This window comes from Hypanus sabinus, chromosome 3 (genome assembly GCF_030144855.1).
Source record: "Hypanus sabinus isolate sHypSab1 chromosome 3, sHypSab1.hap1, whole genome shotgun sequence".
Classification (NCBI taxonomy): domain Eukaryota; kingdom Metazoa; phylum Chordata; class Chondrichthyes; order Myliobatiformes; family Dasyatidae; genus Hypanus; species Hypanus sabinus.
In genome coordinates, this window is record NC_082708.1 from 151,976,779 (window position 1) to 151,991,322 (window position 14,544).

Consider the following 14,544-nt stretch of genomic DNA (forward strand, 5'->3'; position numbering starts at 1 on the left):
AATTGTCCACTGTAAAATTGCCCTTTAGTGGGGTCAGTAGCAAGAAAGTCAAGGTGCCGTCAGACTCTGATTCAGGTTGTCTATTGAGGCATATAGTGAAATGTGTTGTTTGTGTTAACACCCAAGGAAGTGCAAGTGTCAGCAATCATTCTGGCACCAACATAGCACGCTCACCATACAAGGCAGGACAACACAAGATGTATTTGCCACATCCATCTGAGTTAGCATTGGCTCTGATGGCAGAAGTTATCCTTCTAAGTCAGAATATTCTCGAAAATTCAAACATTTGATCCATTAAGATCCTACCTCACTGGAGCACTACTGTCAATAAATGTGGCCTACTACATCGAACTTTCAAGCCTGGATAATCAGAGACTTCCAGTGGCTGTAATGGAGTAGGTTGCAGTAGCTATGTGCTCCGAAATTATTTGCTTACTTTGCTGTTTAAACCCATCTCGGTGAGAGCACCACGAGTAGAAAACACTCTAAAAAAGAGGCTACTTTAGAGACTTTGACTGAATTGTTTCAACAAATGTCAGAGAGACTCGAAAAATTGGATTAACTGGATGACTTGGAATCCAAGTTTGACTTGTTACAGAAGGACTTGAATAGATTGAACAGGCAAAGAAGTGGCAGGTGGAATGCAATGCATGGAAATGTGTGATCATGCACATTGGTAGAAGGAATAAAGGAGTAGACAATTTTCATTAATGGGAGCAAATTCAGAAATCAGAGGTGCAAAGGGATTGGAGTATTGTGAGCAGCTGTAGGCCCTTTATTGAAGAAATGATATGCTGGCTTCGGAGAGGGTTCAGAGGAGGATTATGAGAATGATCCCAGGGAAGGAAGGGTTGATAGATGAGGAGCAGTTGATCACTCTGGGCCTGTAACCACTGGAGATTAGAAGGATGGTGGGAATCTCATAGAAACCTAGTAAATATGAAAGGTCTGGATATAGTAGACATGGAGAGGATATTTCCTATAGTGGGAGAGTCTAGGACCAGAGGGCATAGCCTCAGAATAAAAGGACATCCCTTTTGAACACAGATGAGGAGTAATTTCTTTAGCCAGACAGTGGTGAATCTGTGGAATTCATTGTTACAGATGGTTGTGGAGGTCAATATAACACAGAGGTTGAGTTTATTGATTAATAAGGTGTCAAATGTAACAGGGAAAAGGCAGGAGAATTGACTTTGAAAAGGAATAATGTCAGCCATGAATGAATGGAAGAGCGTACTCGTGAGACCAAATGGTCCAATTCTGCACCTATGTCTTATGGTCTAACAAAGTAGTCTAGAACTAAACAAAAACATCAAATTTGTTCAAACTTGAAAAAAGCAATTCTTACTCTGGCTTCGCAATGGAGATTACTCTTTGCTTATCTGCAGATTTCTTTGATTGGACTTCACTGTGAAAAACAATTCCTGTTTCAGAAAGAAACAAAATATGCGATGTCCCACAATCCGCAAAGTGTATTTTCTTTTTCTTGAAGTCATCAAGTTTCCCTGCATTGGATGAAAACTGATTATTAATGCTTATCTACCTCCTCCAAGATTCTACCATTCACACACTGGAGCAATTTAGAGTGGCCAATTTGCCCATGAACATATGACATAAAACACAAGTTCAAGTTTCATCAGCATAGTGAAAGTCTGTACAGCCCCATGAACTGATAAGCATCATCCCATGGTTTTGAACTGGATAGACATTGAGCTAGTGGATACACTGGTTATCATTTTCCAAAATTCCACTGATTCTGGAAAAATTCCCACAGATAAGGAGGCAGCAAAACTATTTATCAAAGGAGGGGAGGACAAAATGGGGCAATTAGAACCAGTAAGTCTGATGTTATTAGCAGGGAAAATGATGGGATCCATTATTAATAAGGCAGAAAATTGCACAAAGAAAATTAAAATAGCATCAGGCAGTGTCAACATTAATTTATGAAAGGGTAATCATGTTTGGCAAATCTATTATTACTTTTAAAGGTAGTAGCTAGAACTGATCATGCATGACCAATGGATGTGGTCCATTTGACGTGTGTTTAGGTGACAGACAAGAGATTATTAAAACAAGTTTGTGCATGGTATTGGGTGCCATGTACTGGCAAGGACTGCGGAGTATTTTACTGATGGAAAACAGAAACAGAAATTCATGGGTCAGTTTATTGAGAGGTTTACCAGGATGCTGCCCAGATTAGAGGCTGTGTGTTCTAAGTAGAGATTGGTCAAACTTGGATTGCTTTCTCTGGATTTGATGCAGACTGAGGGAAACCTGATTAAAAGTATATAAAATTATGAGAGGCGTTGCTGGGGTAGACAGTGAGAGTCAGGGTAGAAATGGCAAATACTAGAGAACATGCATTTGAAACGAGAAGAGAAAAGGTTTAAGGGAGATAGGCAGAGCACGCTGCTTTTACACAAAGGGTGGGTAGTAGGTACCTAGAGTGGCCTGCCAGAGTTAGTAATGGAAGCAGATGTGATAGTACTGTTTTAAAAATAACACACAGGCCTTTAGATAGCCACATGAAAATGCAGAGAATGTTGCAACAGGCAGAGGAGATTTAATTCCATTTGGCATCATATCCAACACAGACATGAGGGCTGCCAGTCTCGTTCCTGTGCTGCACAATTTTATCTTCAATTTTATTGAAGTTTCTTTCTAATGGAGTACACAGGCACTGATACTAGGACCACAGTGGTTCCTGATCTACATCAATGGTTTGAATGATAACAAATCTTGCTGCGGGATCTGGACTAGATGGGAAAAAGGGCTGAAAAATGGCAGATGGAACTTAATGCCGGGGGTGTTGCACTTCGGGAGAACAAATCACAGTAGGTTTGTCATGTCGAAGTTGTGTAAGATGTTGGTCTGATTTGAGTATTGTGTGCCGTTCTAGTCACCTATCTACAGGAAAGATATCAGTAAGATTGAAGAAGTACAGAGAAAACTTACAAGAATGTTGCTGGCACTTGAGGGCTTGATTATAGGGAAAGGTTGAGTAATTTAGGACTTTATTCCTTGGAGTGTAGAAGAACAAGGCAAGACTTGATAGAGGTACCCTATATAAAATTGTGAGTAGTATAGACAGGCTAATTGCAAGCAGGCTTTTTTTCTACCTGTGTGTTTAAGGTAATATTTGAATAATCTTGTAAATATATTGTTTGATTAAACATTCCTTCCTGCTTACATAATTCATTACGGGTTATATGTAAAAATACATGAATGACATAAGTCACTTCATCACTTCATAAATGCGCACCTCACTTAAAGAAACAAAGCATACCCATTCTCCTTCTCCTGTGTTTTTCTTTCAGTTAGTTTTATGTTTTAGAGTTACAGAACATAACAGAGGTGGGGAGGAGTTTTAACCAAACCTGCTGAAGTGCAGCGAGACATTCGGGTTAAAAAAACAGGTAGGACACATACAAAGGGTACGATAGATTGACAAAAATAAATGGACTACACACGGAGGAGAAAAAGATAAAAAGTTTCAAAAGGAGAATGCATTTGATGGAAAATCTGATCATGATGAGAGTGACACAGGACTGGGAAGCCTTGATTTTTACAGGGTAAGATTAACAAGAGACAAGCAATATGGCTTACACCAGAAGGACAGAACAAATTAATTAAAATGGAATTGGACCCTGATTCAGCTGTTTCAGTCATTCCTCAAAATGAGTTTAAATGACATTTCAAAGATACTGAGCTGAAGCCCACATATATCCAAGTAAGAACCTATACTGGAGAATAGATAACACCTGTGAAAATGACATTCTGAACAGTGAAGTACAGCAACAAGCCACATTGGACTTGTATGTGGTTAAAACATTAGGGCCAGCTTTGTGGGAGCTCGTGAGTAGCTGAGACGACTACAACCTGTGCGTAGAAGGTTGAGGGGGGACTTGATAGAGGTATTTAAAATTATGAGGGGGATAGATAGAATTGACATGGATAGGCTTTTTCCTTTGAGAGTAGGGGAGATTTGAACAAGAGGACATAAGTTGAGAGTTAAGGGGCAAAAGTTTAGGGGTAACACAAGGGAGAACTTCTTTACTCAGAGAGTGGTAGCTGTGTGGAACGAGCTTCTAGTAAAAGTGGTAGAGGCAGGTTCGATTTTGTCATATAAAGAAAAATTGGATAGGTATATGGATAAGAAAGGAATGGAGGGTTATGTGCTGAGTGCAGGTAGGTGGGACTAGGTGAGAGTAAGTGTTCGGCACAGACTAGAAGGGCTGAGATGGCCTGTTTCCGTGCTGTAATTGTTATATGGCTATATATGATTGGCGATCCCTCCACCATTTGCATGCCACATCCCCTGCCAAATAAGAATTAAGGTACTAGATAATACCACAGCAGTCTTCAAGGTTGTCATTGGAAATCTTCAACATATTAAGGCTAAAATAATGTTAAATGAAAATGCTACACCCAAGTTTTACAAAGCCTATTTGGTTCCTTACACCATCTGTGATAAAGAAACCAGTGAGCTAGACTGCATAGAGGTTGAGTGAATTCTTCCCAAGGTTGAGTGGAGTCCATGGGCAACACCGTTGATCCCAGTAGCCAAGGATCTAATGTGATTTTAGGGTCACTGTCAACACAGTACTGAAAGTAGTTTAATACCCGCTGCCCAGGATAGAGGATATATTTGCAAAGTGTTTCTGGAGGGAAACACTTCAACAACGTGGACTTAGATGTGGTCTACCTACAGATGGATATGGAGGAAAAATCCATCATATTTCGCACCATAAACAATCACAAAGGACTTTACCTCTATAAGATAAGATTATTTTTGGAGTAGCATGTGCACCTGCACTCTGGCAGAAAACTATGGACCAGGTGCTGCAAGAGTACCCAGGCACTCAGTGTTACCTGGATGACATCATTGTTACTGCAGGGAAGACAAAGAACATCTCCAAAATCACAAGACGCCTTTGACTGCTGTTCAGTAAGCCTGGCCCTCTGTGTCAGTAACTTGGTCAGCTGCCATCCCAGCACAGTCAACCCCTATGTGTACAGCCTCAACGGCTGGCTGTGAGAGGCAATCAGTGTTATTTTTCACCTTGAAATGTTGTATATCAGGTATGAGCTCGGATATATAGGCCAGGTGATGTTGCTGCCATGCAGACTGAGGGTCTGATATTTTGGCCATCGCATGCACGAGGGGCTTGTGGTCAACGAGCGCTGTGAAATAGCAACCCTCGAGAAGAAAACAAAAATGGCGGACAGCCAGATAGAGACCAAGAAGCTCACGGTTAAGTGTGCTGCATTTCCTTTCAGTGGGATGGAACTGCCAGCTGACACACCCCTCCTAGAGTTGGTCTCCTGACTTGGTGTGTCTGGGTAGTCTTGTTTTGTCTGGTGGATTTGGAGCTCCTTTCCGGGGAACACGCTAAGATGGTAGCACAATATTAATACGCAGCAGCCTCTCCGGACTCTGGATTTGGGGATTGCCAAACGTTATGTGGATTTTCTGGTGTAGTCTGTTTTGTCATGAGCTTTTGTGATATCATTCTGGAGGAACGTTGTCTCATTTTTTAACTGCATTGCATTTGTGGTTTCTAAATGACAATAAACTGAAACTGAACTGAACTGAAACTCACCATGCCTAAAAACTCCTATTGCTTTTTAGTAGTGAGGGGCAGTGGGAAATCTATCATATTGGCTTCTTTTTATAGGAGGGGTTTTGCACCTTCTGCAGAGATGCGATGGTGGAGGAAGTCAATGTTTGACAACTCAAACTGGCATTTAGCAAGGTTAATAATCAACCCGTGTTGGCTTAAACACTTGAACAATGTGTGAGATGGGATACATGTGCGAATTTGTTTGCATTGGTAACAAGTATATCATCCAGGGAAACCAAAAGAAAATCTTAATCCTTTAATACAGAGTCCATCAGCCATTGGAAATATCTCCCAATTACCTTACCCTACAAGTGAGCTGCCCAAAATGGACACGACAAGAGTTGCTACCCCTTCCTGGACACTCCATAAATGATTTTTTCCAATCTTAACTATTAGGAACTATGCACAGTTTTATAGTACTGTAGCAGCATTGGTGGTGGTTCAATTTATATTGTATTTTATTTAAATACATTAAAAAATTGGATAGGTATATGTACAGGAAAGGAATGAAGGGTTATGGGCTGAGTGCAGGTTGGTGGGACTAGGTGAGAGTAAGCGTTCGGCACGTTCTAGAAGGGCCAAGATGGCCTGTTTCCGTGCTGTAATTGTTATACGGTTATAATGTGTCGCTCAGTTAAACAGTAGTTTGTACTTTTATACATTTTTATCTATTTCCATGAAACATCGGCGATTTGAGGGAGCCAGTTAATTAGGTCAAAATGTACTTGTCCCGAAGTGGCGCAGTGAAGCGGAATCCACCAGAGTTCCTGCCAAATAATATAGATGCTGCCTGGCCTGCTGCGTTCCACCAGCACTGTGCGTGTGTTGCTATGATACCCCGTTCCCCGATTGCCAGCCTCAGTAACGGGCTATCCAAAGGCGGAGATCCTGCTTGACGCTTTATCTGACACGTCATTACTTTCGTCTTCAGAACCCGAAACAGCGCCAGTGTCATTGTGAGACAGAAGCAAAACCGAAACCAACCAAAGTCAAAACACAATTAATGTCCCCAGGCGCTGCGTTCACTACGCTCTACTGATATTTAGCTAACGTGAATGAAAGCCACGCTTTTAAAAGGATTAAAACAAAAACAGAATGCCGGTGGAAGGAACTTCACAGGCATCTATGTAACATCACCCGCGGATTCTAAAAGTGCAAACTAGCGTTTGGGGTCGGGACCCAAATCCACTTTAGGGTTAGGGTACTGACAACTAAACATTTGCAGCGTAATGTTATTTTTGTTCCAGTCCTAACGTTTAATATCTCTCGTGCCTTCATACTTAAAATTTGGCACCTTTTGCCCGAAGTCTAACGTCCATAATCCCAAGATATTTATCAAGTGCACGGTTTGCTGTCAACCCTACAAACTTCGATGACATTACAGGAAGTCTCAATGCATCGCATGTCTCAGTTCTTGCTGTCTATTCTAGCCCAGATGTTATTATCGCGCTTTCCTTACCAGGTCGCGCTTTCCCTCCGGCGACTTTCTTATAAACTCTTCCGTCCCTCAGTACAAAGATGGTGAAGTCATCCCGGCTGCAGATGTGTTTGCTGTTGAGAACGTCCTCGAACTCGGAGCAAACTTCAGGTTGCGAGCCCGACTCCCAGCTGTACAACATGATGTCCTGCTCTCCACTGCTTTCTCCCTTCAAATGAAAAGACGCCAAGAAGTGACGAGAATCACTTCAAATCCATGAGTCAAATTATAAAGGATTGTCATTTTAGGAAAGCGCCGCCCTCCAGCTCCGCCTCTAAACTGCAGCCGCCAACCAACGGAGTTGAGGAGATTCAGAGATGGGGAAAGTCCCTCTCCGATTGTTTAATTCGTGATCTGTAGCCCGATCTGAGCAAGAATCATGTTTTAATAAAAGTTAAAATTATGTAGTGGTTTTTTTCCCCTCAATTAACGAACACGTATCAGTCTTACAGCGAAAGGCAACAAAAACTGCAGGAGGAAATCGAGAATCCAGTTTACCCCACAGATGCTGCCTGACACGCTGTGTTCAGCAGGCAGTTTTAGTTTGCTCCGTGTTCCAGCCTCTGTAGGGTCTTGTGCCTCCATTTTACAAGGGAAGGTATTTACTGAATGTGGAAAATGGTTCCATTCCCTTCAGGGCATATCAGGAAAGATATTTGCAGACTAACTTTTAAGCTCAGCTCTGTCAAACAAGGGCAACATCTGCTGTAAAATCATAAGACTTAGGAGCAGATTAGGCCATTCATCCAATTGAGTCTGCTCCATAATTTGATCACGGTTGATTCATTTCCCCTCTTAACCCCATTCTCCTGTCTTCTCCCCATAACCTTTGACACCCAAACTAATCAAGAACCTATCAAACTTCACTTTAAATAAACACATTTACTTGGCCTCCATTTCTATCTGTGACCATGAATTTCACAGACTCACTACTGTCTAGCTGAAGAAATTCCACCTCATCTCTGTTCTAAATGGACACCCTTCTATTCTGAGGCTTTGCCCTCTGGTTCTCCACACTCTCTCCATAAGAAACATCATCTCCATGTCCACTCTATTCAAGCTTTTCAATATTCGATAATTTTCCATGTAATCCCCCTTCATCCTTCGGAACTCCAGCGAGTACAGGCCCAAACCCTTCAAATGTTCCTCATAGGTTAACCCTTTCAATCCTGGGATCATTCTTGTCAACTTCCTCTGGACCTTCTCCCATGCTAGCAAATCGTTTATTAAATATGGGGTCCAAAATTGCTCTCAATATTCCAAATGTGGTCTGACCAGTACCTTAAAAAGGCCACAGCATTACATCCTGGCTTTTATATTCTAATACTCTCAAAATGAATGCTAACACTGCATTTGCCTTCCTTACCACCAACTCCACCCTCTAGGATACCGTGTTATCCCAGAGGGAATCCTGCACTACATTTAACAGTTTAGGTTAAAGGGAAGGAGCCAATGGAATACACAGACTATGGGAAACTTCACATTTCCATGTGTGAGCAATGGCTTTTGGCTGAATGATTCATAAGCCATAAGACATGGAATAAGAATTAGGCATTCAGCCCATTGAGTCTGTACTTCAATAAGTTATGGCTCTTCTGGGCACCATTTCAGGATTGAAGGACGTCCATTTAGAAAAGAGATGCAGAGAAATTACTTTAGTCAGAGGGTGGTAAATCTGTGGAATTTGTTGCCACGAGCAACTGTGGAGGCTAAGTCATTGGGTGTATTTAAGGCAGAGATACAGAGGTTCTTGATTAGCCAGGGCATCAAAGGCATGGGGAGAAGGCAGGGGAGTAGGGATGACTGGCAGAATTGGATCTGTCCATGATTGAATAGTGGAGCAGAATTGATGGGCCGGATGGCCTACTTCAGCTCCTGTATCTTATGGTTTTATGATTGACTAACCTCTGATTTCCTAAAGTCCATGGCAATTGGTATACCACCTGAGAAGGTTGAAGATTTGCTGTCTCTCCTTAATATACACTTTCATGCAATGAGGGATTCCTTAGAAACCTTGCCCCTTCATTAACCGCACCATTCCTGGACTTTACTGTCATTTCCCTCTTCGCAAAACGTTGGACTTGAGTTTGGGGCCAAAAGTTCAATGCAATTTTCTCCTCCTCTGATAGTGTACAATCGTCCAAGAGGGTCAGAGCCTTGTTGTGGTTTGAAGGCTGCATGCCTCAATGGCCTGGAGAGCTTTGCTGGCTAGAGTTGGGGCCTTATGCTTCAAGTTACCCATGCCAAACAGGTCAAAGGGTAGAGGCCAAACTAAGAGTGGTCCACCAGTCTGCCAGGTTCTGGGGTTCATCTCAGGTCTGACAAACCTAACAGGTCAAGCATCTGTTACAGAAGCAGCAATGAAGAACCCTTCTACATCTGTGCACGACAGTACGACCAAGGTCAGAGAGAGAGATAGAGGACTTTCATTGCCACCCTAAGTACATGTGGTGTAACAGGCAGTGAGTAAAGAAGTTATATTGTACAATGATGGCATCTTTTGGCACAGTTAAATGTAGAAATATTACTGATTCTCCACTTCAATGCATAAGTTATGACCATCCCTTTAAGTGTAGTAGTAGTAGTCTGATCACTGGAGTCTAGTATGATCTTCTCCTAAAGGGTTGTCTATTGGTGAGACTTCAGGTGGCTAAAGAGGCTGATCTGCGATCCACATACCCAGGATGCTAGGATGTATTCCCTAATGGAGAAGGCCTGTGTGTGACTTAGCTGAACGTGGGGTGGCTGACGCATGGGCAGCCACTATATGGTCCTTGACAATCGGGGATAGGGTCCAGCAATCTTCCCTCTAATTTGTAATGAACAGTGCGTGCAAAAATCGTGTGCTGTGCAATTTTTTTGCCCAGTGACAACATGCGCACACTGAACTGTTTCTTCAATAAAAACAGTATAAGCCAGGTCTGAAGTCTGCAGATGTATCATTGCAATCTCCATGTTGTTAACACCATCCACATTAGAAACCGTAAAAGGAAATGTGATTATGTGCGATCATGAAATATACATAACATGCCAATGAGGTGGGGGTGACAAACTTTTATGAGCATTTAAAATTCTTTTGTGTGCCAGTAGCAAAAGATGTGTGCATGCACACACCTTACAGGGAACATTAGGGTAGGGACGACTCACTGCTGTAGCCTTCCTCTTCCTTTAGTGCTGTTGGGACATGTCATTATCTTCTGTCACTTTTTGGGTTTTGGTTGGATTGCTGTTTGTCTGGAATCTTCCCCTTAACCTGACTGTCATGTGTGACCCTACCAGGAGCAAAGTACCTGATGCTAAAATCTTGATGGCACCACTCTTGAGGTCTCCGGAACTCACAAGCCTTTCCACGATGAGGTGGCAATCCTCTCAGAAGTCTGTTAAGTGCAATAGTGCAGGACTTGTGGTAAACAAATATTTTCCTTACATCCTGAATTGTTAGTGTTGTAGTGCAATGAGCATCATTGAAAAGGTGGTGCTGAGCCACCTCCATGGGTTACTGCATTCTTCTAGTGAAGGCACAATGAGTCCAAGGGAATTTGAGGATTCAGTTTGATGAAGACCGACTATGTGAGTGTCCTGCAGAGCAACAAGTTTGGGTGCCCCCCTTGCACCTGCTGCCTTGGTCCTTCTTGGTTTCACAGGTCTTGAAGGTGCTAGCAGACTATCCTAGCCAGGGGAATCATTTTGTACGTGGCACTCTTAGCCAGCAGTGAAGGTTGCAAATGTTTAGGGTGATCGATGGAGTGACAACCAAACAGACTGAATGGTATCAAGCTTCTAGAGTGGCTGTTGGAGCTGCCTTACCTGAGCAAGTGGCAATCCACTGCAGAGATGGTGGCAGGGCATAATTCACCAGCATCTGACCTGCTTTTGTGGCCACACCATTCACGTGAGTGGTTTAGTTAGGAATCTAGTTAACGGTGATTACCAGCATGTTGATAGTGTGTTTCAAGAGATGGTACTACTATTGATGGTCAAGCTGTTTACTTATGTGTTAACAGTGCTATATTTATTTTCTACATGTATATTAATGAACCGATTGTGTTTTTCTGACCGTCTGCTTTTTATCACCATCATGCTGAGATTATTTTTTTAAATATACAGTATACACAAATAGAGTTTTATTTAATTTATATTCTCAGTTTTAATGCTGGGCATCAAATTCACATCACTGAATAATAATCCAAGCCTGTTGATAACTTTGTATGCATTGACAATTTAACCATTACATTACTAATCCCGCACACCATTCTCGTTGTAATTCCAAAGTATTATCACTTGAACTCCCTGTAAATTAACCTTTTTTACTATGGAATATAAAGTCATTTTCTCTAATCTGTAATGATCAAACAAGTTCTCAGCAATAGCACAATTGTAGATTTTCACAACATGCTCCACATATTACATCAACAAACTCAAAAATCTCAAAAAATTCCCCCAGGCCATAAGACTACTGAACTCCCTGCCATCACCCAGGTCTTATCATATATGAAGCGCAGGTAGCATTTACTGTTTACTCTTTAGCTTGCATCATATATTGGTGGAGGGGTAGATCATGTTGAGGAAACAGGTAGGCTGGAGAAGGACAGATTCGGAGAATGGGTAAGAAAGTGGCAAATGAAATACAGAGAACTCCTATGATCTGTGATGTGTTCTCTGAAAGCAGGTTCAACAGTAATTTACAAAAAGGTTTAAGTTACATACTCAAAAAAAATTACCTTGCTATTGGAATGAGCAGATAAGTATAACACAACTGATACACACACAGCAAGCTGAACAGCTTCCCTCTGCTCTGTAAAATTCTGTGGTTGTAAGAACACTGCTAGTTTCAGGAATTGTAAACAAAGTAGGTTACTGCTGATTGATAAATTTTAAGAGTGGGAGAGCTTTGTATTGATTTCTTTAAAATGTAGTGTTTCCTCTTGATATGTGATCTGTTCTGTTTAAGTTCCCTTTCTGTTTCCACTGTTTTTGTTTTATCTTTCAGATTCACTTTCAGTTTCCCTTCATCATTCTGACAGAACTCCAATAATGATGTTTCTCTGGAAATGTAAACCAAGCTGTGACACTGCAAAGGTAATGAGTCATGGAAATGGTACAGTGCCACACGCTTGCTTCTGGGGCAGAAGGTCATGGGTTCAAATCCTGAATGAGCTCAAATTAGGCTGCCACTTTATTGTAGTGCAGAAGGCTTGCTTCACTGCAAGAATGGCTATCTTTTGGAATGAGGTACATGGAGATCCTACCTGCCTCCACAAGGCAGCACAAAATATCACATTACTTTGAAGTAGAGAGACCACACTGGAATGCTGGACTATGCACATCACCATAAAAACAAATTGTCATTATTGTACAGTCTGCTTATCTATTAATATTTGACAGATTGATATCCTAATGTAATCTGAGATTCTCTTTAACTGCTCAGCCAGTCTAAGCTCTTGCTACGTGACGACCAAGTGCAATAGAAAGGCGTAAAACTTACAGTAAAGAAATAAACCATGAAGTGCTATATCCCACTCCCTTAAACTTGTAGCTTTTAATTAATTTTCTCAGGTCTTTAAAAAAAGATTACCAGCCTGAAATAGTAACTGTTTCACTCACCAGGCATGCTGTCTGGCCTATGAATTATGTACAGCATTTTGAGTTCTTATACTGGTGATTGCTATTATTTCTTTATTAAGAATCCCTCTCTGTGGATTGGCAGGTCTCAGTAGCACAGAGATCTCTGGAATCTCCAGCTGAATATTCGAAGGCAAGGCAGTACCACAATTTCTTTATTACATAAATGCAATGGTTTTCAACCAGATCTTCAAGAGATGGTGCATCAGAATGGCTGCATCCACCACTAAGGACCCTCAGCATCTGGAAAATACTCTCTTCTAAATACTACTATTAGGTGGGAGGTACAGGGGCCTGGAAATCATAGTCAATGATTCAGAAACAGCTTCTTCCTTCTGCCATTAGATTCCTGATTAGTACATCAATCCATGACCACCACTTCATTATTTCTTCCTTTTGCTCAATTTAGCTTTATAATTTATTATAATTCTATGCCTCTGCACTGTAAACCTCCCACAAAAGAACAAATTTCACGTAATTTTATTTAGTCTGTGGTAATTCTGATTTATATCTCAATGTTACACTAATAGGTAAATTAGGTACAGTAGCTTACTGTATGTTAATGGCATGAAGAGTCAATGGAGTGACCATGTGTGAGAGAGGATAAGCTCTAGGGGTACAGGGAAATGAGAGGGATAATCGGACAAATGGAATTGTCTTCAGTGTCCAGCCACGGACCCGATGGACCAAATATCTTCATACTGTATTGTTACGGATTGGAGACAGAGGAAACTTCACATTAATTTCAAATTCTTCTCCATTGAAACACAAGTTTGCAAAAAGAATACAAAATCATCTTTTCTCATCATAATTTTTCACCCAGCTGATTTTTTTTTATTATACACATCCCAAAAATGAACTGGAGAAAACAGGGAGGATGTCAGGAAGGTCAGCTGCACCTATAATTTTGGAGAGCTGAATAAAATTTTTGACAGTCAACCTGTTTCACCTGGAAACAAGGATGACTTGCTTTAGTTTATCCAGGCCAGGTCCATCTGTTTCAATAAAAGGTGAAAGTTCCTTTGCTGATGAGCTTCATGCTCTTCGAAACGTATTGATCGCTGCCACCAGTTTTGTTCGGAGAGATTCTGAACTGGTGTACTCTGGAAGACGCAGGATGTTAAAACAATTCATTGCCTCTGGATAATCATTTTCAGTCAACTCACATGAGGAAATAAATATCTTTATGTACTTCAGTCCCATCACTAGAATTTGATGATATCCTGTGACAAATGCTGAAAAAGGTACATGTAAAAGTTTGTTGCATGATCTGAAAAATTGAATTCCACTTGTGAGCCTTCTATCAAGACAATATTTGAAAATAGCAGGCAAGAAATTAAAAAAACAAAATGGCTGCCGCATCACAATCAAAGATTTGTCCTACTCCTCGATTCTTTCCTCAATGCAATATTTTTTCTACTTCCAAGTGTTTAGGGATTTCCTTTAATATCTTTTTCCACTCTATCTGGAGGTGAATTCTGAATTGTGATGCAATTTTTTTTTAACTTATGCACCTTCAGCTTCTTCAGCCAAGCACTTTCTGACCATCTTGTTATCATATTCTGAAAGTATTTACTCGTTTTCCCTATCCAAACATATCAGGATTTTATAGAAACATAGAAACGGAGAGCCTACAGCACCATACTGGCCGTCTGGCCCACAAAGTTGTGCCGAACATGTCCTTACCTTAGAAATTACTAGGCTTACCTATAGCCCTCAATTTTACTAAACTCCATGTACCTATCTGAAAGTCTCTTAAAAGACCCTATCTCAATCAGTCCCTTTATCTCAATGAGTCTGCACTAGCACTAATTCTGCCAG

At 41.2% G+C, this 14,544-nt stretch overlaps 1 protein-coding gene across 1 annotated transcript in view; it reads right to left on the reverse strand.

The window, feature by feature from the left end:
• LOC132390939 (uncharacterized) overlaps positions 1 to 14,544 on the reverse strand; it is a 122,799-nt gene that overhangs the window by 54,358 nt on the left and 53,897 nt on the right. Inside the window, exons 23-26 of the mRNA XM_059963474.1 lie at positions 13,765 to 13,958; positions 10,392 to 10,531; positions 7,084 to 7,307; positions 1,349 to 1,505 (exon numbers count right to left, since the gene is read on the reverse strand). Coding sequence (XP_059819457.1) covers positions 1,349 to 1,505; positions 7,084 to 7,307; positions 10,392 to 10,531; positions 13,765 to 13,958 — 715 coding nt within the window. The remainder of the gene's footprint in view (positions 1 to 1,348; positions 1,506 to 7,083; positions 7,308 to 10,391; positions 10,532 to 13,764; positions 13,959 to 14,544) is intronic.